The 27,072-nt window shown below is 39.0% G+C and overlaps 1 protein-coding gene across 1 annotated transcript in view; it reads left to right on the top strand.

Annotated features, from left to right (window-relative positions):
* The window catches only part of RORB (RAR related orphan receptor B), a 51,269-nt gene extending 24,476 nt beyond the window's left edge, over positions 1-26,793 (top strand). Inside the window, exons 5-10 of the mRNA XM_010174820.2 lie at positions 15,183-15,304; positions 16,592-16,724; positions 19,483-19,590; positions 20,624-20,734; positions 25,734-25,846; positions 26,332-26,793. Of these exons, the coding sequence (XP_010173122.2) occupies positions 15,183-15,304; positions 16,592-16,724; positions 19,483-19,590; positions 20,624-20,734; positions 25,734-25,846; positions 26,332-26,487 (743 nt within the window). The 3' untranslated portion in view covers positions 26,488-26,793. The remainder of the gene's footprint in view (positions 1-15,182; positions 15,305-16,591; positions 16,725-19,482; positions 19,591-20,623; positions 20,735-25,733; positions 25,847-26,331) is intronic.
* The last annotated feature ends 279 nt before the right edge of the window (positions 26,794-27,072 follow it).

Here is a 27,072-nt window from a genome sequence, read left to right as displayed (position 1 = left end):
AGTAATGTCCAGTAGTAGGACAAGTGGCAGTGGGTGTAAGCTGGAACACAGGAGGTTCCATGTAAACATAAGGAAAAACTTTTTCACTGTGAGAGTGTCGGGCCACTTGGAACAGGCTGCCCAGAGAGGTTGGGGAGTCTCTTTCTCTGGAGACATTCAGAACCCTCCTGGACGCATTCCTGTGTGACCTGCTGTAGGTGTTCCTGCTCTGGCAGCGGGGTTGGGCTACCTAATCTTTCAAGGTCCCTTCCAATCCTTCACATTCTGTGATTCTGTGATTCTTAGTTACATAAGTGAGCCCAAAGAGAGAATATGGCCACAAGACTATATCCTTCTTGGCTAAAGGATCTCACTGTAGTCTTTTGACTCCTGGAGCTTTAAAGAATCCTTTAACTTAATGTCTCTTGCAGGATTGCTTAGAAATAATGCATTTTTCTTAAATTTTCACTCACTTTTTTGCTCTCCTGGCCCTTAACCAGGCAGTCCTAAACCCTTCCCACATTTACTAGTCTTTCATTCTCTGTGTCATCTGGCCAGTGTTCCCCTTTTGGAGCTCTTGAAGTGGGGAAAAACCCAGAGCACAGGGAGCAGGAAATAGGAAAAGGCCTGTCTCTGAGCTGACAGCAAAATTCAGGTGCTGGGATTTACCACTCTTGCTTTTGAAATTGGAACTGGGGCTCCTAAATTGCTAGGATTTTACACAAGTAGTGCTGTGTGTCATTAGTGGCACCCAGAGCTGAGAGGTAAGGGAGTTAGTGAGAGATTATGTAGTATAATGGATCAGCTGACACAACTGAAAAAATGGAAGAGATGTACCATAAAGGATTGGGATTAGTGCACAGACAAATTATACTTCCAGTGTTTAAAAACAAACAGAACGTGCCTCTTAATGCTACAGTGGATTGTTGGACGATCTGTAAAGTTGCAGTCTTGCAATCAAAGCAGGAAAACTCTAAGCAATGGGATACTTTGATTTCATATTACAGTGTGCTTAAATTTCACCACAGCATTCTATCTTACTCACTCCAGTGAGTTTTTAAATAGAAGTTACTGCCTTAACTGCTAGATTAAATCATATAGAATATACAGGAGAAGGAAAAACTATATTGCATTGATCCTCATGCCTGGTAGAAATTTCTTTATACTACCTCGTCTGGTCATATACTGAACCGTTGCTTTAAGTATCCCAGATCATGTTAGTTCTTTTCCTTACTGAAGACTTTCTACCAGATTAAAGTTTCCAGTCTTAGTTTTCTTCTGGTCTTCATATTCTTAAAATACATGTATTTTTTTAAACACAAGTGCACTTGCTACTTGCCTCATCTTGAGTGCAACCCTCTTAATTTTTTCCTCATAAATGGATGTGTGAAACTGCTACCATCCTTGAACTCCTAGAAGTTGCTGTAAGCTCTCCAAGGGACAGAGGTTTTCCACAGGCAGCCCAGAATCAAAATAGTCTTTGCAGCTTCTGCAACACATGCCAACCAATATGCACTTCACTTATTCCTTCAATGTTATTGCCTTGCTTGTTTCTCACTCACATCTCTCCTGTATAGGGTAGTTTTTATGAAGATGCTTCTGACCACGCATTTCCAAGTTTGAATCTCATCTTCTCTTTCTTATTTTTCTAACCTTTTCAACCCTGTTACATTATGTCTCAGTTCTCATTGATACTTCGTGACTTCTTTCAGTTTAGAATTATCTCTTCATTTAATTACCATGCTGTGAACCCTCTCTTTCGGATTATTAATGAAAATGTTAAATGCTTGTAAAACAAGTTCTAACAATGGTCCCTGCTGCACCTGACTAAACAACTTGCTGCAATTGCATAAATTACTTTAATATTTACTATTTGCTTGCTATCCAACAGAAAGGTTCTCTGAAAAATCTAAATAACAAGTCTTCATTTCCTTGTCAGTTTGATTCAGTTACAGAAATATTTTCTAAGATACTCTATGACATAATTTACACATCATTTACATTCTTTTCTTCACATGTTAATTTTCTAATTCCACCAAAAAGGAATCAAAATAGTCAGGCCTACTTTGATCTTTAACAGTTCTATGCTTTAATTTGAATGTGAAAGTGCTCTTTTTCCTGAACATGCCTTCATCTACAGTAGACTTTGTAATGGAAATGGAAACTGGCCAACTTAAAGAGTTTTGAAATTCAAAACTTTTACACAGCAAATGTTTAAAAACCTAGTATTAGAATGGCACAGCAAGCAAAATACAGCTTACCAGCTTATAGCTTAACATTACATGTTTACTAGTATCTCTAAATACTGTACCAGGAAACAGGTGTAGGAGAAAGAGGTCTTGACAAATCAAAGTTGTATAGGGCTCCTTCAAACATATTTAGTACTAGTATATTCCTCCAAATGAGTTGAATAGAGAACTGGACATTATCTGATCACTATGAGAAGCAGGATAAATAATGTTTCCTGTGGAAGAGAGGACTAAGTATAAGAAAGAGCAGTTTCAGATACAGACACAAGTTTTCCATGTAACTGCCAGAGCTTACAGTGGAGAAAAGATGGATAAAATCACGTAGTTCCCCATTAGGCACAGCCTCCACTTGGCATCAGCTGCATTTCCAGGCCAGCTCCTTTTAAGGGTGATATTTTCATCCTTAACTCAAGGCACCTTATTGGAGACTTGAGCTGTATTTGCAGCCAGATGGGCAAAGAACAAAGCAGGACAGATGCAGTGACCAGATGAGTTGGTCAGGTTCTTTCTCTATCTGTCCTGCTGTCCACGGGACCCAGGTGTGTCCCACCAGCCAGTGATGCTGCCAGCACAGGAGACACCCATAGCCTGAGGGTGCATGCTGCCAGGGACCCCACAGCATGGTCCTCTTTCGCTCTGACCAGCATGCCATCTGCACATCTGGGAAGGCAGAGATTCCTCATGCTGCAGTGGGAGCTCAAACCATGGGGCGAAATCTGCTCATCTTGTCAGAAGTGAGAATTTGGTCATTTGCAAAACGGCTTTCTCCTCATAGAGTGAGTTGCAGAGGTCAAGTGGAGGGTGGGAAATCCTAAAGGGAGAAAGGAACTCCGTTTCCTGATCCTGCTAGCCCCATAGAGGGATGGCAACACTTGCTCCCCAAGTGTGATTTTAAATTTGCAGGTATTAAAGGCTCATTTTTAGACTTGGTCAAATTAAAGACCACCTTGTTTAAATATATGTGCATAATATTATCTGCCACTGATCTAAGCATTGCATTTTCCTCACAAAATACATGGCTCAGATCTTGATCTGTAAAAGTTAATGGAAAGGTTTCCCTGCTTTGACTGCAGTGGACATTAGCAGCCTATGATTTCTTAAAGATGAGAAAAAAACATTAGCGAAACAGATTGGTTAAGGTTCAAATTGAAGAGTGCCCTATAGCTTTGTTTATTTCAGTAGTCAATAAGGCAGCACTAGAGCATACAGGAGGTCGCATAGCCCAGCCTCTATAATTACAGAAAATAGTGTTGTTTATGTACATTTGCATGGCATTCCTTCAACATCAGCAGTATTTGAAGGTACCCAGTGGCTTGGAGAGCTTACATTTCTACCAAAATTAAAGTCAAATAGTAAGTAAGGTTGGTAGGCTCAGGCTTGATCTTCTCTTTCCCCAGCCCCTCTGAACCTGCTCTGCTGTTGTGTATCTTAGGGTGGGCAGTAGCTCACTAGGGCAACCACGTGGTGAGAACTGGAGGAGGCATCACCTGCTCTACTCACCAAATCGACTATCAGGCACAGCTCTTTTAACCCGGACCCATTGACTGGAAAATAACAGTAAAGCAAAACCTTCAAAATGTTTTAAAGACTGGCCCAGGATAGGTATGTAAAAGAAAAGCCCTCTTGGTAACTGTAAATGACACCCTGTGCATATGTTAACCTTAATTTAGCTGGTTTCATACATTTGTCTCAGGACCTACAGCAAACAACTTTATATGCTGTAAAGTTATTAAATTTCCATTGCTGCAATATCATACAAGCAGGGCCTTAACATTTAATTCATTCATTATCCCCTCCTGAGAGGAGATCCTCACCTGGAAACATACCCAGCTCCTCTGCTGATATCATTGAAAGGCAGTCCCACACCTTTCTCCTTTCAAAAGAAATCCTCCCCTTAACTTTACAAAAATTTTATTTATTCCTTTGTGCCTAGACTGTTCATGGATGTCCACAGTACTGTATGTTGTATATGCAATATATATACCAGCATCAGACTGATAGCTTTGAAAGTATGTTGTGCCTTGCTGTTGGAGGTCGCAAAAGCACTTCTCTAATGTGAAAAAGCATTTTTTTAATTATTCTTTAACTCCCCTCTCTATATCTCCAGTATTTGTTCCCTGTGCCAAATCAAGTGTTAATGGACAGCTTACTGAACATGTATTTGTCAGTTAAATGTTATTTGAAGGCACACCATAGGGGCCACCACACTCAAAATGCAATGAACTATCTAACTAAGCCCCATACCTAAGATGACATAACGCCAGCACCCACCAGACAGTGAGGCAGAAATGATGGGTTTGTGCCTGTAGTCCTGGGTAATGTTTCTTCACCTCTTTTTCTAAGCCATAGTTTAATATCCCTCCTACCAAGGTGAGAGATTTTGCAGGGCAGATGTCCATAGCCTTACGGCTGTATTTCAGCGGAGCAATGTTGCCATCTAGTGAGCAATTAAAAATGTGCGGCATGTGCATTTCTGCGCAGATACCCTTAGGGCACTGTATCTACCGTCATTACCTATTTAAAGGTGACAATCAGAATAAATTAATATTTCAGTTCTGTACTCATTTCAGTTAATGTGACAAAGCTTAGAACTTCTTCTGCTATTTTTTAACTAATTAATTTTTTCCCCTTTCTGTACACTCAATAAGAGAACAGAGAATGGCAAGATTTAAACTAATTTGACAGTGTTGCTCAGTTAGGAAATGCTTCAAAATCATAAAAAATGGACAGAAGAGTGGAGGAATAAATTGGAGCATTATGATGCTGAAGCATTCTAGCTGAACTAATACTGGAGTGAATGCTGGTGGATTTTTATAATTGTAGATTCTGATTTTTTATGCTAATATTTAGAAATAAATTTAACCAATAAAATCCACAAATAATTTGGCAGAAATGTTGGGGAAAATATAATATTTTTTAAAGTTTGTAAAATTTTCTAGTTCTGTCTTTTCACACCTCCAAATTAGTATTCTGTCTTTATTTTTAAATTTAGACCGAAACCAGCCTAATTACAGACTTACATAAAGGCTTTAATGAGTTTATGTTGCCCAGCCCGGTAGTTTAAATGATTCAAATGTTCATAAATAACTGATTATGTTGTTATCTTTTACTAAGTGCATATTTTAGCACTTACTGATTTAAGACTTAGGCAAGGCAGAGTTTGTGTTACAACTCCTGTAGAGTTTTCTAGAAGGTACTATATTTGAGCAGCAGTTTTTTCACCCTGTGATTTTCAACTCACCAAGCATCCACTGCCTCACAGTAACTGCAGTGGACTTTGGAGCAGTTGCATGTTGGTTCTGGGAGTCCTACTTAACTAACACAAATTATAGCAGTTCAATAAGCACAATGTAATGTGCCTTTTTACTAACTCTAATTCAAATTTATACTGGAAAGCAATTAATCTAAAACTATCTGAAAATGCACCCAAGAAAACAAGGTCCCATCTTAATTATGGTTATGACTATTTGAACAATACAAGCAGCTGGATTAATGAATGAAATTAATAAAATCAGTGACATCTTTTAACTTGAGATTGAGTATGGGGAACATTTTATGATCTTTTGTTCTGTTTTACTTACTTTTCAGATTGTTTACAAATGAATCAAAAAGATGCATTAAACAGTATTAAAAACAGCTTTATCTGTAGCTTACACTTCTAAAATGTGATAATACAGGCCTTGAAAGCAAGTACATTTCTAATCCATTAAAGTGAGTATATAAATTTCCTCCTTTTCTCAAAAGGAGGAAATTGATAAAATATATTCACTTTAGTGAGAATCCAAAAAGCAGTTAGAAAGCAACCATTTGTAACACTCAAAATATGTAAAATACTATATGATACATCCCTTGTATTACCATATATCATGACAATCTTTTCAGGAATAGCACTGTGCTGTGAATATTGTCAGATTAGAAATCACAGAAAAAGATCAAAATACAGCTACTGATATAATGAGTACTGAGGTGTGCTGTTGCGGCCAGTCATAGGGACAGCCGTTTGGCTGATGCCCCCTTGTATGCTTTAGAGAAGCAGTGTCAATAGCAGAAGAAATGGTAGCTACTTTCTGTAAGAAACCCCCCAAAAGAGAAGATTGGAGCAGGTGCCCAAGCCTGAAGGGCCTGGGGCATGTGAAGGATGTTGTCTTCCAGGGTTGTGCCTCACACAAAACCCGCAAAGAGGCAAACACAGCGCTGTGGATGAGTCAAGAGGGCAAGACAGGGATGATTTAGGAATCACTGTAGTATATGAAAGTGGCATACTACTGCAAAAACTGGTATGGTTTGAATTAGTAGTGACATGTTGCTTACTTCCTTATCTGAGCAACCCCTTTATCTCAGTGTCAATGCTCCTTCTCTTTAAAGTTTGTGTATGTTGTTTCTGGGCAGTCAGCACCAACAATATGCATACATTACTTGTGCTTTCTGAGAGCTTAATCTGGGGTCCATACAATATTTCTGGACAACGTTGTTCCATCATGCTTTAATCCTCAGACACAAGGAGGCCAACAGAAGTTTGGGTTTACAATTTTTTTTCTTTCCCAGTACACATGTAACACCCTAAGTTTGACCTCTTGAGACCGTAGTTCATTTTTCCACACTGTCTGCCTTCTGTCTGGCAGATTTCATCATTTAGTTCATGCTTTTCACTACTTTCCACCTTATTCTTGAGAATAATGTAATTCTGCTTGTTATGCAGTTTGTGACATTGTTCCCAGCTCTATAGATAATGATGTCTTTCTTCAGTACATTCAGTTTTGATACTTTATTTCACAGAACAGTGACAATTCTGTTATACAAGAATGAAAAGATATGAGAAAAAGTTGGAGCAAAACACACAGGAGAGGAACATGGATGTGTCTAGTGGCAAAATGCAATGCAACAAGACCTAGGGTTCAGACAAATGCTGAGACTGATTATCAGAGCACAGTTTTTTATAATGTAGTAGTCTTGCAGGGTTGAAAGTCACATGTAACTTGGAACAGTTAAAGCAAGATATTAAAGCATGAAGCTCTGTCTTGTATTCCTTTTTGACTGCATGGACTTTTTTTTTCTTGATCAGTGAAATCCCTAGCATTGCTTATGATATCCGAATTGTTTCACTTTCTGACACTATATGCTGATACCGCATTGATCCAAATAAGTTGCCACACTACAGGAAAACAGAACCATCATATAATGTTTTGTCATTACTTTTTAAAGGATTTCTATACCTAGATTGCTTTAAATCTTTATAAAAAGATAAATGTAAGCCTGTGACAGTGAAAAAAGTGCTGAAATGTTTGTCTAACCTCTCCCAGCCTTTTGCTAACTATGACAGGGCAAACTCTTCTAACCCTAGTTTAAAACACTTAATACTCCCATTATTCCATGCATGTTTCTAGGTTTTATACTGAACAATGTCCACCCCAAGCAATGCTTGCTTAATTGTAATAAGTGAAATCACATTCTTGTTTCAGAATAGTCTCTATTTTTAATATAAAGATCGCTTTGTGTAAGCTATGCTGGAAGATGCTAGGATACACAGCTCATCTTAATAAATTTGTGATAATTATATAGTGCCTGTAGAGTCCATGTCCCGTAAGCTCTAGCTATTGCCTTGGTTAGTGCTTTTGCTGCCAGCTAAATGATTTCTAATTAGTACAAAATATATGTTTTTTATTAAATTGGCAGAGGCCCAGGAAAAGTATTATTAATTGGAGACATTTATAAAGATCCTCTAGGATTCAACAGAATTCTGGGTCCATCCTCTAGGTTCCTCTAGATTAGGACTTCATTCAATTATATTGTAATTTCTTGTAATTTATTAGTTGTTTGGTTTTGGGTTTTGGTTTTTTTGGGGGGGGGGGGGTTTATTTGAAAGACAAATGAAACACTGATTTATTTCAAAAAGAGGGAGAGGAAATGCAGAATTCACATGCATAACATTGCCTCAATGTGCAATCTGTTCCTGACAGTAAGCATTCAATAACTTGAACACAAGAGAGTGTTATTCCTGAACTAAATTCAGGCACTTCTAGTCTCATATGAGTGTTTTAATGTTTCATATCATCTTTCTAGGCTGCATATTATGTAGTGTTACAAATTTATTGAAGAAATGGGGGTTATGAAACTTGCTAGTCTATCTGTAACAGTTTCTGAAAGGGAAATAATTTGTGCATTATGACATTGAGAAGCCAGGGACAGATGAAAAATGGGATGAGCTTTTTGCAAACACTTTTAAGAAGAAGTGTTCCTGCTTTTCTGAGAGAGAAGTTCAGATTTTTCAGCCAGTTCATTTAAAAAAATTGGGACCCATTATTCATGTTTAAGAGCAACCACAAGACATACTTTTGCTTTATTCCCTGCATCACTGCCTCTACTACTGTCTAATAATTTATTGAGGTAACCTGTGTGATGAAAACAATTTGCGAAACTTTTCATTTTGCAGTCATTGTACCTTTGAATTAGGGTGCAGAAGAGTGTTGATCTGGTACTAGCTTACCATTGTTTTGGATCCTAGAACAGAGATTTTATTTAGAATGTCTAGCTGGAGTTTTGATAGTTGTACGAACTGATATGCATGCTTACAGCAGGCAGCCAAAGCTGTGGTGTTATTGCAGCATTAATTCAAAGTGGATCCCTGCGAGAGCTCAACTTAGGATATAAGTAAGCTGAGATGAGCTCTTAGCTACTCAACTGGATCCTAAGGGTAAGTGGCAAATTAAAAATTCATTATTCATTTTAATTGAGGATGATTATCAGTGTTTTAGGAGGCACACTTCAAAGTTCTTCAGTTCCCAGTGCAAAAGAAGCGAATGCTGAGAAAAACTGGAGTCTCTCCTGAGAAAAAAAGAGACAAATGAAAGAACTAAAGAACCTGTAGGAAACAGACACTGCCAAGTACCATGGATAATTTTCACTTAGCAGGTTGGATTCACAGCTGGTGAATGCTGTGTGCAGTTTGCGGCATTATTACACCCATTCTGACTAGCATTGTACTTGACATCAAGTACAAGTTGGAATTTTTCCTCAGTATTATAGTTTGAGATCTCCAAAAATAAGAAGGAAATGTCTGGAAAAGGCAGCACTGACTCACCAGCTGCTGATAGGCCCCTGCAGGTCTATGCTATGGTGATTGATGTTATCTAGGTTGCAATGTTCAGTTTTCTGTATGTACTTAGGATTTAAGCATCTCCTAACCTGTGGTACAATATGTGTTTTAGCTGTCATAATCTCTGGAGAGTGCCTTTTGTAAGGTGTCTACTGAAATCTAAAATAAGAAATTACAGTAAAGAGGAAAAAGAAGAGGGGAGAGGGGCGGGGAAGAAGAGCCCAGCAAACTATAAACAGAAAAGGTCATTTGCTGTTCTGGAAGTTGTAAGCTGCAGTCTCAAGTTTATGTAAGAGGTGTGTAGCTTGTGCACTGTTGCTCTTCCCTTGGAACATATGCTTTTGACCTGTTTTGCTGCTGGCACAGGGCTTTTTCAGTCTTGCTGTCTGCTCAATTCATCAGTTAGAAGCCTCCAATACTTCTTTAGCTGCTGTCCAGCTTAAATGAAGGGAAGTAGCAAGTCCCAGACACTTAGGTTCCCACAAGCTTTGGAAAAGAGGCTACTCAGCAGGTGAAAGAGACATACAACCTTAGGGAAAGGCAGAAGCCAAGACCCAGGTCCATTTTCACCCCAAAAGGCAGTGGCTGCTGACCAACTGGCCTGAGCACACCAGTACTTTGTACACCTTCATGATGCCTTCTTTCCAGCAAAGCTCTGGGGATGGGAGGACAGAGAGGGAGCGGCAGGGGGGATTTGACGCATCTGTAGGAAACCAGGACAGGTTTGTTGCACTAATTGTGGTACAGCTTACTTCACTCTTTGCTGGGCCATCCTGACAGAATCAAGTCCTTTTTTATTTTTCTTTTTCTTTTTTCCCTGTAGTTTTAGGTAGGCCAGACCAAATTTAAAAGCCACTTCTTTTACTAAAACAGCATTGATCTCTCATGGTCCCCCTCATCCCTATCTTGTCTATGCCCTATGTTCCACATCTCAACCTTCAGATGCTGCTTTTCCCTGATAGCTTCATTTAATTCTCTTAGCACCAGGGATATCCCTTGTTATGCTTCAAGACAGTTCCCATCAATATTTGCATGTAGCCTCTTTCAACTATTGGCCTCAACAATCTAGTTTGTAACCAATGAGCCACAAGCCCAGGGGCATATTCTGTAGATGTTTATTTATTCCATTACCATGCTGTCTTGCACATTTGATTCACCCACAGTGAGCGTACATCTTTCTGTTACATTTCTGTTGCTCCATCAAGTCATAGGCATTGAAGCCGTCTTGTCTGACAAGCTTCATGTTGCAGATCATAAGATTACATACAAGCACACATTTCTTTAAAGAAACCTACAATTTTTTCTCTGAATGAGAACAAATCTATTCAACAGGTAAACCATCAGCTTCCTGATGTATGATTTTCAGCTTCTTCTGGACATCTCCTACTACACATTTGACTTCTTTTTTTTTACATTGCTGCATTTCAAAATCCCAATTAATGTATCTCCCCATTCAGCTGGAACCTTTCAGGCCCCACCAGCAGTACCCAAGCTGCTGTGACAGGAAGGGCAGCGTTCCCACCTGCTGTGGGGTGTGGAGGCCAGCCCAAACTCTCTCTCTGGTTTCTGCTTTCTGGCCACACCAACCAATAAAATCCAGGTTTCCTTGTGAACCCTGAGAATGAACAAGAATTTACAGCTAGAATAATGGACCATTATAGCAAACCAGTCAGATATATGCAGGACAGAAATTAAATATAAGTGGTCATTCCATGATATATCTTCTTTGAGTATTTCTAATTTTTCAAGACCTCAGTTACAACTATAGACTATTTTCTTGATTGAGTACGTTGTTTCTGGTTTATGTATCTGGAAGCAAATACTTTTTTCTAGACTTTTTTTTTTTTTTATGAAGCATAGCATTTGTACAAAAAGTGTTTGCTTTCCATGAAAAATTTCAAGTTACCAATACTAACAAATTACTAAATTTATAACCAAGCTGTCTAATGTAAATGCTTCTATGTCACAGTGCATAGTGGATTCAGACACTGGGAACACGTTATTTTCTGTGGGCCATGTTTCCCAGACAGAGAAAATCCAAAAGGATATGCTGTGACTTTCAGATTCCCTGTGGTATCATGTAGTATCAAGTGAACACAACGCATGGTAGGAAATATAGTGCTATTGTAATAAACCCAGTGTTTAGACAAAAGGGAGGAGTGAAGCACCTAGTCTACATTTGTGTTTACCTACTGTGACAGATAAGCTTTACAAATCCTGCAGTTTACAGCTGTAGTTATTATAATGCTGGTGATGTACTTTCATGAAGGCTCAGTTATTCTTTTGTTTGGAGTCATTAATTTTCACTCAAAATGAAATGTTTCAGACTTTGATTCTCACACCTGAGTGGGCAGCATCATCTCTTTTGCTTTCCTTTTCATAAAGCAAGAGTTGCAAACCTTCTGTAACTTATGTAAAATGGAGGCTGACAACATTTCAAGCAGAAATGCAGTTCACATTGAGGTCACAAAAATGGAGTTGTCTTCTGTAGTCCTTGCAGCTCATCCAAACAGTATTCCTAGCTGGGTTTCTGCAGCTTCCCAGTGTAAGAGGACCCTTGAAATCTCTGGTTCAAGATTTTTGAAAGCAAAAAGAACAGAAGTCAAGACTTGATGTGTGGAGTAACTGTGGTGGACTCTTCTGTCTTGCATAACAGGAGGGACGTAGCTGTTGAGCATCACCCCAGCAGGGTACTTCCACAGGGTTGATAGCACAACCTCTGCATTAAGGCAGTAGCTCCTCTCCTAGTGTATGAAGCTGTTTGCTTTCTTTCGGCATTGTCCCTTTCTTTCTAGTTCTACTAAAATAATTAATCTATTGACCTCAGTTGCAAGCAGTGCTTTAGAGCTGCCAGGTCCCATAGAAATGTAAAAAATATTTTGGGTACAGCACAGTATTTGTGCCTTGTGATAGGACAGGTTTACATTAAATATCAGTACATTATTCCCAGTGGTTTAGGAACTTCCTTCTGCATGGGACTTGCTAAGATGTGTACTGACTCCCAAGTTCATTAGAAAAAAGATTATAAAATCTGAAAATGTCTGAAAAAAAGGGCTATGATCTTTGGAACCCTTTGAGAGTGAGGTTCTTTGCTCTGCCTGCATTGGATCTTCTGTTGCTGGACTACATGAGAGGGCAAGACAAGCTTATACTTCTTTTACTTTTTGCATCATGTCAGCTCTGAGCACCCAGTGTTTGATCTGTTTGCATAAAACTCCTTCCAGGAACTCCAGTATTGAGTGTAAGCATGCAGCCTCTTCTGCTGCTTATGCTGAATGAGCAGTCCTCTCCTCCCCTGAGACCCACTGTACTCTTTCCATCACACACTCAGCCTTGCCTAGCCTGTGGCACAAGAGTTTCAAGCCTGTCTTGCACCTGATTCCTCTTTGGATGTCAGCATTTGGAGCTGCTGCTTGCTGCGATTGCCCTAGGCCTTCGCACATCTAAAAGGATTTTAATGTCAGCTCAATGTAAGCACAAGTACATAAGGAAAAGATGTATGGGGTTAAAACACAGGATGTCATCCCTACAAAACCCTGAAGAGTTTGTCAGCTCTTTGGTCCTAAGATAAATACATAAATGGTAGGAAAAAGAGTGGAGCTGGAGCTGAGGATCTTTGCAGTAATGTGGAGCTGCTAATCAAGTATATTTTGAGGTCAGTGAAATGAAAAGGCCTTATTTTCAGATTGTTGGCATCAGGTCACCTTATCTGATTCAATCTGTCTTTGCAGTAATGTTAAAGTATTTGAGGTATATACTGTAAGCATTTTCTTTACGTCAAGAGTGTGAATGGTTCCAGCATTTGTAACAAATGGTGAGGCTAGGATAGCTGGCCTAGGGAGCACCAGAGAGACAAAGACCAGCCAGAGTCTGGGTGCAGAGAGCAAAATCCTTCACCATTCAGGATGAGGAACTGTAATACAAGTTGATACCGTACTTCTTTCACAAGTGTTTTAGAAACAAGGTGTAAATGTTCCTCTGACCATACCTCAGTTCTGTCTGGTTAAATCCATCCAGGAACATCAGTGGCAAAACCTATAGCCTCAGCTTAGCTTCTGCAGTCAGGTTTACCATGGCTAAGGAAGTTTCCAGAAAGATGATGTTGTTAAAACTGTACTTTAAATCGAACAACATGGGGATAAATCCCTGAAATTCGGTCTTTCTAAAAATGGTGGAGTTTACTTGCTTTTCTTGGTTAAAGAAATGCAAATAAACCTTTGTTGATCTTTGGAAAAAAAATCTGTTTAAATTGAACATCCTTTTTTCCAATATGCCCATTTATCTGTAGAGTTTATACTATAAAATGCAACAGCTTACCATTATGGGTTAAGACTTACATCCAGCCTTCCATAAAAGAATGATGGATAGATCCCTGTACTCAGTAATATACACTTTTAGTTGTCTTTAAGCCTGAGTCAATTCTTCCATAAAGAAAGCTAAAGATAGGGTTGCTGTTTAAAGGGGTAGCTGTAGAGTTTGAATTGAGCAGGTTTTATTGTTCCTATGAAAACCTTGTGTTTTCTTCATCACCTTTCTGCTGTGTCTCAGCTCATTAACGCAGGCATCTCTCCTTTAAATAACACTCCTATAGCATACATGTTTACATTCATTTTTCAGCTTTCCTTCTTGCTAGTGCTTTTAAATTCAGTCAACATTTGGCCATAGAAACAGTCTTATTTTGGGACTTCAAGCACCAGATCCACCCACTGTATGCAAACTGTTGAGGATGTGAAAGAGTAAATGATGTCATTCCTAGTTCTTTCTACTTCCCGTGCTTAGGTTTAGCTAATGCATTGTCAATGTCCTTTCCTTTTTTGACAAACATATTTTCTGCAAAATGCCAGTTCTGCCACAAGGGCTTTGGTTCAGTTCTCTGACTTCAGCTTTTTTCCATTGTTTAAAAGTTATTCAGCTCAAGCAATGTCTTCAGGCTGAAGCACTGAGCTTCACTAGGCATATATGTCTCAGAGCTCTAAAATAAGAAATCATCACATTTCTATAGCAAGTTTTATCAAGAAATTTCAACTTCCAGTGCTAATTAAATCATACTGGAAGTTTTTGTGAAAATCTTTTTAATCCACTCAAGGGGCTTAAATGACAAAGATCTACTTCAAAATACTTCCCTGAGTTTACTCTTAGTTTCAGTGGGATCTCAGGCCAGCACTGAATGCTTCCCTTTCCCCTTGCTACCTGCATTCCGTGTTATGTAGTAGTTTCTAAGGCTGCAATTTCAGAATACCTTTAAGGTAACTTAATCCTCTACATAAAATCTGTTCCCCCATCTCTCCTTCTAAAACCCAGGATACTAATTCAGGATTTCACACCTTGCTAGCACCAGTCTCCATGTTCATGTTCATCAAGCTAAATCAGAAATTGACCCACCTGAAAACTAACTCGAGAAAAAAGAACAGAGAACTGTTTCCTGTTTCTCTGATATGAGTCATCCCAAGGTAATGCAAATCCCCATGTCAGGATTGAGCAGTCAGAGCTGGGTAACTGCACAGGCTTGGGACAGACAGAAGTGATCAAGTAACCAAAGTCGACAAATGGTATTTATTTAAACACAGCAGAAGAATCACTTTCGAAACAAAAGAGTCTGAATAGTTTGGCAAGATTCATTTTCATGTGCAGATGCACCATTTATCAAGCATTATTTGGCTTTGGGTTGAATCTTGAAACATTTTGCAGCAGTCATCTTCAGGAATAAAAAAAAAATGAAAAAGGTAGCATTGGAAAGATTTTTTTTTTTTTTTGTTTACATTTTCCCACAACTTTAATGTTTTCACAATTTTGCTATCGCAAATCACTGTTCACTGTTTCATGTGTTTCATGCAAGCTATTTTTTATTTTCCTCTTCACAGATCGAATTGCACAGAATATCATTAAATCTCATTTGGAGACATGTCAATATACAATGGAGGAACTACACCAGCTAGCATGGCAAACCCACACATATGAAGAAATTAAGGTTTACCAGAGCAAGGTACAATCTTGTAATACGCTTTTTCTTTGGCTTCCTATGGTTTGAAGTTGTTAGCAGTGTAGTATATTTGACAAGGATATGCTGAAGAGTTTCATGTAGGTCAAAACAGGCTTTTAAATATCTTTGAGGAGCTGGTTACTGAAAGCAAAAGAGTGACCACAAAAAGAAGCAGCAGCATTCCAGCACTTTGGGATGGATGTTCGCTGATATCAAAGCTTAGACATGGCTATGGAATCCAGATTTCCCTTCTTTGCTTGTTATCACAGGTCTAAACTTCATGCAGAAATTTGGTTGGCTTTAATGTGATCAAGGTTGGATCCTCTGCTCTAAGGATTTTAAGAAAATACAACAACCTAAATTTCTTTCCTTATAATTTTAATTTTATAATTTTATAACACATCCCCTTTTTGTGTGTCGCTTACAGACAATAGATAATGACAAACTGAAAGCACTCCTTAAACTGAATTTGTTCAAAACTGGGTGGGGAAATTATCTTATTACACTGCACTTTTGTTCTACCTCTGCGATTCTCAGGTCAAGTTCAGACTATTTCCCACTGGCACCTCTTCAGATGTAGTCCAGTCAACAGAAATCTTTGTGCCTTTTGCACTGACATCACTGGCAGTGATTCTTCATTCAGATTTCAGTTTGCGCATTAGCTGATCACACAAGAGACAGAAGAGGCTCCAGCTTGTTCTTCGAAAGCTGAGGGGCTATGCAGTACTAGCAAGAATAAAAACACACCACCACAGCTTTCAAAACTGTGGCATGCAAACCAACAGCATCCATTTATATTTGCGCAATTGTGTGTGTGTAAGGAAAATTATTATCAAAATTTCGATGCAACCAGTGTTCAGATTGCAATGATACTTTAATTATATATTATTTTAAGTTTTAAACTAGCAAAAGTATTCTGTTGGATAACTTAATAGCACTATGCCGCTTCTTCACTAAGAGCACTCTGTGTTGTTTACGTTGTTTGTGCCACTGTTTGTCTATCTTGCACAAAAGCCCACATTAGAATTGCATTTTAACATTGTGCAGTGCATTCTTCCCCATTGAAAATGCAATGCCAGAGTTCAGATCACGGGAGTAATCAGCTTGTGAGAACAACCTTCTAGTGAAAAGTGTTGGGTACCTTAAGAAGCAGAGATGCTGCTAGCTCTGACTGGGGACGGGAACAGAGTCTGAGGAGTGTGCCTTTCTGCAAGGCCACCTGAAGAACTTAACGCACTGATGAACTCGCTTGCTCACTGCTTTGCTTTTTTGTGTGTGTTTTCTCGGAAGACCAGAGAAGCTCTGTGGCAGCAGTGTGCCATTCAGATCACCCACGCTATCCAGTACGTGGTGGAGTTTGCAAAGCGCATAACAGGCTTCATGGAACTCTGCCAAAATGACCAAATTCTCCTCCTTAAGTCAGGTGGGTAAATGCTGGAGGCTTGAGACTGGTTTAGCACCCAGCACACTAGATATGTGCTCCGCTGTCTTGTTCTGCAAATCATTTTAATTTTGAAGGAGCCCTAATTTCAGGCTGTTTCATTAGCTACATTAACCCTTGCGTATTTTTCCACATCAATCATGTTACTGCCTTCTGATTGCCTTCCCTCTACGGTCAGTTGTGGTTATTAAGTACATACACGCACACAATCATTGCAGAAACTGCAATCTCCAACCTGACATGTGGTGGAAGGACCCTGCGAATTGAGCTGGTCGAATCAGTCATCTGCCACCCTGTAAAATCCCTACTTGTCATTAGTGAAACGAACACAAGCTCACTGGGGCCTGCCTCTGTGGTCATCTCTAATCTTTTTAATGAGACTACAGAAATACCCTCCAGCCAGTTCACAGGAGGGAAAATTCTTGCTGGCGCCAGTTGGTTTCAGAATAAATGAGAGCGGATTACAGCAGTGTGCTCCAGCCGTGCTCTCTGTGCGTGCCAGGGAGTGCACGTGTGTGCATAAGGGCAAGGGGGAAAGGGTTTCCTTTTCTATCATGGGACGCTGTAATTTCTGTCCTCCGGAAGAATCACAAGAAGATTTATCGTGGCTATGTAGTTAACACTGCCAAATTTGGGAGGGCAAAATTATATGACCAAGTAAACCGCTACTGGTAATTAACTGCATTTACCTTGTCATATCAGTTTCTTTCTCCCTCCATGTGTAAAAGGCAGGATGCTGTGTGAGGCAGCTCGTTAAAGCATAAGAAATGCTTCCTGTTTCAAGAGAGAGCTCTTCATTAAGGCTGAAAGCCAGTGTGGCTCAGTGCTTTGTACACAGAGGGCTGTGGCTTGGTGTGGGGCTGGACTGTGACAGTGGGCACACATGCAAAGAGAAGGGTTACAGAGACCTTGGGAACATGCAAGCAGCCTCCAGGAGGCATAGCATAGAATCATAGAATGTTGGGAGTTGGAAGGGACCCACAAGGAGCATCGAGTCCAACTCCTATCCTAGCATAGGACAATCCCAAGATTCAGACCATGTGTCTGAGGGCACATGTTGTCCAAATGCTTTGGGAATATTGTGAGGCTTGGTGCTGTGACTACATGCCTGGGGAGCCTGTTCCATTGCTCCACTACCCTCTGGGTGAAGAACCTTTTCCTCATGTCCAACCTAAACCTTCCCTGGCACGTCTTCCTGCCATTTCCCCTGGTCCTATCATTGGTCACCAGAGAGAAGAGATCAGCACCTGCCCCTCCTCTTCCCCTTGTGAGGAAGTTACAGACCACAATGAGATCTCCTCTCAGTCTCCTCCAGGCTGAACAAAGCAACTTCGGTTTCTCCTCATACAGCTTCACCTCTAAGCCCTTCACCAATTTAGTGTCCCTCCTCTGGACACTCTCCAGTAGCTTTATATCCTTTTTATCCTGTGGTGCCCAAAACTGCCCCCAGTGCTCGAGGTGAGGCCGCACCAGTGCAGAGCAGAGCAGGACGATCACCTCCCTTGACTGGCTCGCCATGCTGTGCTTGATGCACCCCAGGACAGGTTGCCCCTCTTGGCTGCCAGGACACACTGTTGGCTCATGTTCAACTTGCCATCGACCAGAACCCCCAGGTCCCTCTCTGCAGGGCTGCTCTCCAGCCTCTCCTTCCCCAGTCTGTGTGTGTGTCCAGGGTTGTCTTGTCCCAGGCGCAAAATCTGGCACTTGCCCTTGTTAAAATTCATACAGTTGGTGAGAACTATGAGAACTATTTTTTTAAAGTTCATACTAATTTCAAAAATCCTGCAGATGCCATTGCACCCCACATAACTTCCTTCATTTGGCTGGCAAAGCTAACAACACAATTGAACCTTTGGCAAATATATAGTTGTATTTGACTGTACTGTCAAACAACCCTGCTTATCTTCATGTATATTATCTGCATGTATAAATATGTCAGATTTTATTTTCTGTTTTGCTTTAATGCTGAGAAAGAGTTAGAGAATCATGGCTTTTCACTCAAAAGCATGTCTGCAAAAGACAGATTCAGAGTCCTTGTTTCAGGAAAATTTAGATTTAGTTAAGGGATGCTTAAAATGTTTCCCTTCATTTTCTCAAACAGCATATTTTTGCAGTTAGGAAATAATAGGGAAAGATAAGGAGAAAAAAATAAGGGTTCCTTTGGCTATTCCCCAATCTGAAAAAAAAAAACAAAAAAAACCAAAAAAAGGCAAAAAAAAAAAACACTCAAGGGAAACAAAACCTAATTTAGGGGTGTTCTTGACAGTACTTTCACTTTCATTTTCTCTTTAAAAACACTTTGTGATTGTGCCTTCTCCAGCCAGATGAGGCTGAGATTTATATACACATTGAATGAAGCTGTTTTTTTGTATAAAAAACCTTTAGTTATTAAAAAGGAATTTTAGTAAGTGCCTAATTTTCAGGATAAGATATTTCAAATTGAAAATATTTATCCAGGTCTGCATTCAGATTCAGTCCAGGCTGCCAATTTGCAATGGGGAAAAAAATCAACCTAAAGAAAAAGTGGTTAGGTTGGATCAGAAATTACTCTTTTCTATACTCAAAGCAGATAAATATTTTTTCTGTTATTCAGAGACATATCATCTAGATGCCTTCAAAGAGTGTCTGTCCCTGTTGATGTTTCTAGTGACTGATGTCTTCCTAATTTTTTTTTTAATTTCCTGTATTCTGATATTTTGCAGTAACATGTCATGCTTTTGCAATTTTTCATGTCTGATAGGCTGCTTGGAAGTCGTTTTGGTGAGAATGTGCCGTGCCTTCAACCCACTCAACAATACTGTTCTGTTTGAAGGAAAGTATGGAGGGATGCAAATGTTTAAAGCCTTGGGTATGTTAGTCTTTTTCTTCTGAACCAATTACACTGAGCCACATAGTGACAGATCTGTCTTTCTGAAAATAGTGACCCACAATAAAAATCTCCAGTAAATGTTGAATCCTCAAAACTCCAACTGAACTTAAAAAGAAAAAAGGTGACTCCACTAGCTGCTAGCAGTGATAGGTGTTTCTCTCTAGTAGAAAAGAACAGCTTAAGAGTTTTTCAGATAGATTTCTTACTCTGCCTTCTGAAATTTTGATGGAATGTGAGTTTATGGCAGAAGCCAAGCAGTTTGTCTTCACAGTTCAATAATGCTTGATGTATCAAATTACTCCCACTAATTCTGTCCTCCTGCAGGAGGCAGTTTTAGCCGCAGCAATGAAGGGACTAAAATTATGAACTACTACAAAATATTGACAAGGATTTATCTAAAATACTGTTCTGTCTAAAACTTTTAAGCTCATTTAGATTAATGTATTGAAACAATTGAGTGCTACCTGAAATGTTAATAGCTAAATGGATGCCTTTTGCCCATCCATGAGACTGATATAAGAAATTTATTCAGGACTAAAATCCTATATACAGGTATATATGTTTTCTTATTTGCATATGGATAAATGTAACACTGCAAATTTAAAGCATTTATGAATGTGCATTAGTTGATTTATTTTGGTCTTTATTAAGTTTTCACTAAGTTTCGTAAATCTTTGTACACTTAATTTATAAAATTATGCATGTGAAAGTTATTTAGGACCCATACCTCTTAGATTTAATATCTGTTTAGAAACAGCATTTCTTTCCACATTGGGAAAACCTTTTTCTGAGATGTCTGTGCAATTTTTGTACAGGTAATGCCTCTAATTCTTGTCAATTTTTGTGCTTCAATGGGTGTTTTAGTGGTACCTTTTTGGAATAGGTGGAATTTTAATAGCTGATGAAAGGCACTCATTTTAGAAGTACAGACTCACAACATACAACTTTTTTTTTCACACCAAAAACAATCCATTTTTCATGGCAGATTGATTTTGTCCTCTGTGGTCTGCAGGTTCTGATGATCTAGTGAATGAAGCTTTTGACTTTGCAAAGAATTTATGTTCCTTACAGCTGACTGAGGAGGAGATTGCCTTGTTTTCATCTGCTGTTCTGATATCACCAGGTAATTTTTAATTCCAAATACCACAACGATTTATTTATTTTTTTTAATCCTTGTCCACCTCTATTTCTACCTACTTAAACAGCTGTTTAAGCTGTATTAAGCAATATCAAGCAATGTATTATGCAATAGAAGAATACCTGAATCACAAAAAAAAAAATCTCACTCTCTTTTTTGTAAACTGTCAGCAATTACACATACTGGAAACAGATCCAAAGTGTGTGGGTAACAGACATGGAGCAGGACTGTGCAGACAAGCAGTGCAGGCTGGCATTCCTCCAGACCACGTACAGAGAAGCATGGTACTCAGGGAAGTGCATGTTCCTCTTAGCATTTTCAGGGAGCTCAAATCTCACAGACCTGAGCTGGTTATATAGTCCCTAACTATGATGGACTTTTTCTATGGATATAAGAATATGAGCAGTAAAGATCTGTATGAAGTTCTGTCTAAATATACCTTGTGAGGTGAGAGGTGGTGATTCCAGGGGTAACATGCTCTTTTTCATGTAATCATATATCATGTCTGCACAGGCAAGCATGCGTTCAGTGAGTACTGGCTGTCTGACCACAAAAAATAGGGGTTTGTGATTGAATTGACTCAGAAGACGGATTTAGTAGATAAGCTCATAGTTTAGTGTGGGATTTCTAAACATGCCTCAGGAGAGGTAAACCCTCTGTTCCCCCTAAGACTAACTTCATGAAAGGCCTTTACAAAAAATCCTACCATGAGTTATTTTTCCAGCCTGTTCTGCTAAATACTTCCCCCAGGTCACTTTGCCCTTTTGCACATCTGTGGTGGAGATTATGTTAGGCAGAATTAGACTAGCACAGATGGTGTCAAGATGTTCATTCTCATTGTTAATGACACCTACTGAAAGAACTCTGCTCCTTTTATTTTTCCTGTGAGCAACTCATGCAGTCATCTGCTCAGAGGTGAAACGTTTGAGCCAGTGGCTCTTCATGATGTTAGGCCAGGATGTTCCAGACAGGACCCTCCAAACAGGCACCATTTCCACCTCAGAGGTGTCTCAATGGTGCACAGGGATGAGAGTTGCCTGTGCACTGTCCCTCAGATGCTCTGACTTGAAGTGTACTCTTGGGTCCCTGTCCATCAGCTCTCCCTCAGTCTGAAAAGACCAAAGCTATAAGCATGACAGAGGTGTGCAGACAGTACCAGTTTGTGTTGTTGTGGCCTGTTCAGCAGACTGACTCAATGCAAAGCTGAAGACAACCTGGAAATTTGTTTGGGGTCTGGGCTGTGGAGTTCTTCAGTAAGATGTTAACAGAGACTGCAGAAAATGGTTTCAGTGTTTCCAACTGACTTCACATTATGAAAACAAGGGAAGCAGGAAGAGGGTAATGGAATCCTTTAAGTAGGATCTGTATTTCTCTTTTGTAACAGCCGGAGGTTTTTTTACTCTTCAGTTTATTTTCTTACAGTTAGGAACAGGAAAAATAGGAGTTAGCTGAACAGACAGAAACAAAAAGAACATTTTGAAGATTACCTCAAAGCACTTTGGATCAGATGGAGGCATTTTATCTTCAGGGAGGATGAGAATTTGTTATGTAATTTGTAGCCAAATTGAAAAGAAGTCATGTTTTTGTCTTGCGGGTAATCTTGGGAAGGAAAAGAAGTTATAGCCCTGTTCAACAAAATCTGGTCATAAAAAGGTTCTAAGCATCTCAGAGCATCCTGTGCCATAGGCCTGGGCAAAACCTATATGAATAATGGAAAGTTTCCCATTTATTTTAATAAATTTGGGGTCAAGTAATTTATGAAATGTGTTTAGCTGTAGGTAGGCATTACGTGGACATCAAAATTCTGATTCAGCTCCGCAGTTCTACATATGTCGCTTTAGTTTGCAAAGCACCAAAATCTCTTGCATTCTGGCAGCAGTTCATGTTGCCTGAGTATCCACACTCATTTCTACTTCTTGCAGCTGTACTAAGTACTTGAAAAAGCTAACAACTCAGTACTAGCTTTGAGCCAGCTGTGTATTGCAGGCATGTGTTGTAAAAGTTTCTCCATTAACTCTAGTAATGCATTTCAGTTCTCATATACATCAGTTCTGATACAACCTTTCAGAACTGGGTGTCTCCTGAATAGCAGCTTCTGTTTCTGCTAAGCAGCACAGATAAGTAGAGGCAGTTCCAAGGGGTTTTTCACTACAATCAAGCTTCAGGATTAAAGGTGGTGCTACAAGATGAAATATTTCAATAAGCCACAGTTTTCCATTTCACATCCAAGTTAGCTTTTTCCTACTTGCAAGGAGGAGGACACATGCACTGCTTGATGCATGCTGACTGCTTATTGCTGTAGTCTGTAAGCATGTGTATCTTTAGTCATAGAAGATGCAGTAAAGAAAGAAATTATGGGCTGCAGCAGCATGAACGTGAGTGAAAGCAATATGTTCCATAAAAGGACTGCAAATTTGGATTGTGCAAATAATTCCCATTTCAGCTGGGCTGCTAAGTTAGCAAGTGGGAAGGCAGGGAAAATCAGTACAGATTGAACTGACATTGAAATTTTCCATATATTTTCTTACAAAAATGACAACGGTAAACGATAGATAAAGAAATAATTTCCTTCTACACTAGATGTTCCTGTTTCTTCACAATAAAGTGTTCGATGTGTAAAAATTAAAAAATGAAGCACTGCTTCACAGAAGGACCTAGATCAGCCCTTTCATCCACTACTATAGGTACCTAGAGATTGCCTATGGGAAGTACTTATATTCAGGGTTCTTTTCTGCAGAAGCCACCATCCTGAAAGGTGATTCTTGTGCCCTTTTCCACCTGATTCAGAGCACAAATCCAGATTTTCCACTTTAGGGTGGACCTAACCACTCTGCCTGGTAGTGATTCTTTAACTTGATTTCTGAATTTAGAAGTTAAAACATTAGAGTAGAAGGAGTTCAGTAAAGGTTGTAGAGGCATCTCCACCTGCAAGCATGACAGAGCCAGGTGGTGAGACACTAACGTGGCTGCCCACTCTGTGCCATGCCCTCTTCAGAAATTCTGACTGTCCATGTTCCTTTTTTCCATCCTCCTTTTTGCCCAAGCAGATCTTGTAAGTTGTCCCTCATCTTCTTTCCTAAACTATTCTCTAGCCTAATGGCCTGTGCGCTTTTTAAAGATAGACAAGGTCAAAACCCAAAAGGAAAAGTACAGAATTAAACCACTGCTTCTTATATCCTATATAGGTAGCCACTGACCTATTGAATTTTTCATGCACTTTTGTGAAAATTCCAGGGAAATTCTAGCCAAATTTGCAGATGATTTTCCTGTGGTAGAAACCACATTTTGGGAGATGGATTTAATATCTATTGTAAAAGTTTCACCTAGCACTTGTCACAAATTTAAGAACTCTTGTGTTATACACAGCATGCTCCATGACAGATAAGTGATTAAACCTGTCCTCTGACATCCTGTCTATTTTTAAGCTTATTCTTGTGACAGAAAGATAAACCTGTAAGGATTACTCTCTATGATAAATCGTTTTAGCTCCAGTCTGCCACAATAGGCCTAGATTTAACACTATTGGAAGACATGATTTTGAAATAGCATAAAATTTAGCACCTAACCTATGAAGTCTAAATATTACTGTGTGCTTATTTGTGTATATGCTGTGTGTGCTCTCAGACAGTTCTCTTTCTATGTCCACTGGTGGCACAGGATCCATTGGCTTACCTTCTCAGAACATGATTCTCTAAACTTTGCAAAAAGATTGTTTTATTTTCCTGATCATCTGTTAAGTAGCTAGAGGCTTGGTTTTGTCTCTTTTCACAGTACTTAGTCATGGACACTTTTCATACACCCTTCACCACAGACAAATGACAGAATCTTGCTCCTCCAGTGCTGAAATACTGTTCAGCTCCAGCCTCTGTGCCATGTGTCCTCATTGAAATGGTTGACTTACATTATTTCTGTGGATTATTGTAGTGACTTGGAGTGGGTGAAAGAGCTCTGAATATGAAAAGGATTTTCCTGCACTTTTCAATTATACATGAAGATTCGTGCCCTGTGATAAAATAGATTTTCTTATTTCCTGTTTGAAAGTTAAAATCTATACCCAAGAATTGGTCTGGATTGAGGGAGAGAGGAAGGAAGAAACAAGTTTTCAGCATGGGAAAACAGAAGATTTAATGGCCCTGTAAACACACTGTATTAATGGTTTGGGGATTGTCTTGGGGTCTGTTGCTTCTCTTTCTGTGTGCTTGTCTCCAGAAGCTATGACTTCCGAGAATATAGATCTTAAACAAGACCTTCTACACTTGGGGTTTGAGTTCAGTAGAAGCCATATAGGTTTCCAAACGACTGTGTCTGTAGCTGTTATTCTCTCAGATAATCTTTTAGTTTGTGTTGTTTAAAAAGGGGATATTTTTAAATAATGAGAAATTTGCACTTCAAGACATTTCAACAACACATAATTCTTTTGAATTATTAAATAAATTCTTTTGAAGGAAGCCATTTCTTTTCATTCAGAATGTAATACTTGGTCTCAAAATGTTAGCCTAGTAAATAATGAGATATGTTTTATTTTAATTTTTAAATAATTATATTCTATTATTTTCAAAGATCTGTTTTGATCAATATGTTTATTATTTATGTATTAAGACACTGAGATAACATGGCATGTTTTTCACCTAACCAGGATGAAGTTAGAAGAACACTGATTATACCAAAAGAGAATAATAAAATGGTTAGGCCCTGTTTCATTTCTCCTCCCATCTTTCTCTCTAGCATCCTGGTTTAAACAAAGAGATGCAGAGCAAACATTGTGTTCCTGTATACTTTGTATCTGGTAATTAAACTCTCAGGTGATCCTTTAATGGATTAAGATACTTTGCCTCTGAAACCATGTCTTAATTATCATGCAGTCCTTCCTCATGGGAATTACAGTTGCTGTGAATAGTTGCCAGCATGGGACACTGTGTTCACCTACAAGCATGCCCTGCATCTGTGCATTCTTGACTTTAGCTTTTGCTTTCCTTTTTCTCAGATCGAGCCTGGCTAATAGAGCCAAGGAAGGTCCAGAAGCTTCAGGAAAAGATTTACTTTGCACTTCAACATGTGATCCAGAAGAACCACCTTGATGATGAGACTTTGACAAAGGTAAAGTGTTAAAACAAAGAGCCAAGCAGTCCTCCTTGATTGTGACTCCTTTTTTTTTTTTTTTGGAGACACTTCTCCATGTATTGCTGCATATGTAAGTTAAAAGCACCACACTATGTGCCTGCAAGGTATAAGAGAAGTAAGGCTTGTTTTACTTTTATCACTGATTCCTCTTACTCCATTTTTTGTTCCATCCATTAATTTTTCTTAATTGGTACAAGAATGAGACTGCCTTAAAAAAAAAATACCCCTGAAGTCAGTTCCCTGTTAAATGCATTTCTGGTGCTTGGCTAAAATTTCCAGGACAATTGTTTTTAGTCTTTTATGGTAAGAACAATATCTGGTCCTGTGAGTGGGTAGTTTTGATGGAGTTCAGAGTATTGCATTCAGTTACCCAACAAGATATTAACATAGTTTATTTTGGAAACTGTATCTTATACTAAATTTTCCTCGTCCCTCTTCCTTTTTATTTTAATATCTCGCAGTTAATAGCCAAGATACCAACAATTACTGCACTTTGCAACTTGCACGGAGAGAAACTGCAGGTATTTAAGCAATCTCATCCAGACATAGTGAACACACTGTTTCCTCCATTATACAAGGAGCTTTTCAATCCAGACTCAACCACTGGCTGCAAGTGAAGGGGATAATAGAATTTTCACGTAGTCATGGAATGCATCACTATTAAGACAAAAAGAAATGTTTTCATGAAGAACTTATTAAAAATGTCACTACTGCAACACTAGGAATGTCCTGCACTTAATAGAATTATTTTTCACCGCTACAGTTTGAAGAATGTAAATATGCAACTCTGAGTGGGGATGTCTTTTTTCTCTTTTCTTTGTTTACTTTTTTTTTTTAACTGACAATGAATATACAAATATAGGTCACTGGGTGTTACCTTTTTTATTTTATTTTATTGGGGGATGTTTTGGGAGACAACTGTTCCTAGAATTTTATTGTAGATATACATGAGAATAGAGCAGTACTTTGCAGTATTACTCTTGCTGTTTATTGTTCGAATATAATTTAAGAAAATTCCACTTATTAGACTTGCCTATTTCTATGTTTTTAGATAGTTTAATGCATGTGGAAATTTGTAGCTGTCTTGGAAATTATGATGCATGTATGGAATACACACACACACACACATATATATATGTGCTATATACTTTTATATATATGTGTGTGTGTGTGTGTAGGTATTATATGCATACATGCTGTAG

The sequence above is a fragment of the Antrostomus carolinensis genome, unplaced genomic scaffold, assembly GCF_000700745.2.
Source record: "Antrostomus carolinensis isolate BGI_N321 unplaced genomic scaffold, ASM70074v2 scaffold8279, whole genome shotgun sequence".
In the NCBI taxonomy this organism is placed as follows: domain Eukaryota; kingdom Metazoa; phylum Chordata; class Aves; order Caprimulgiformes; family Caprimulgidae; genus Antrostomus; species Antrostomus carolinensis.
This window is presented reverse-complemented; position numbering and strand designations above follow the sequence as displayed.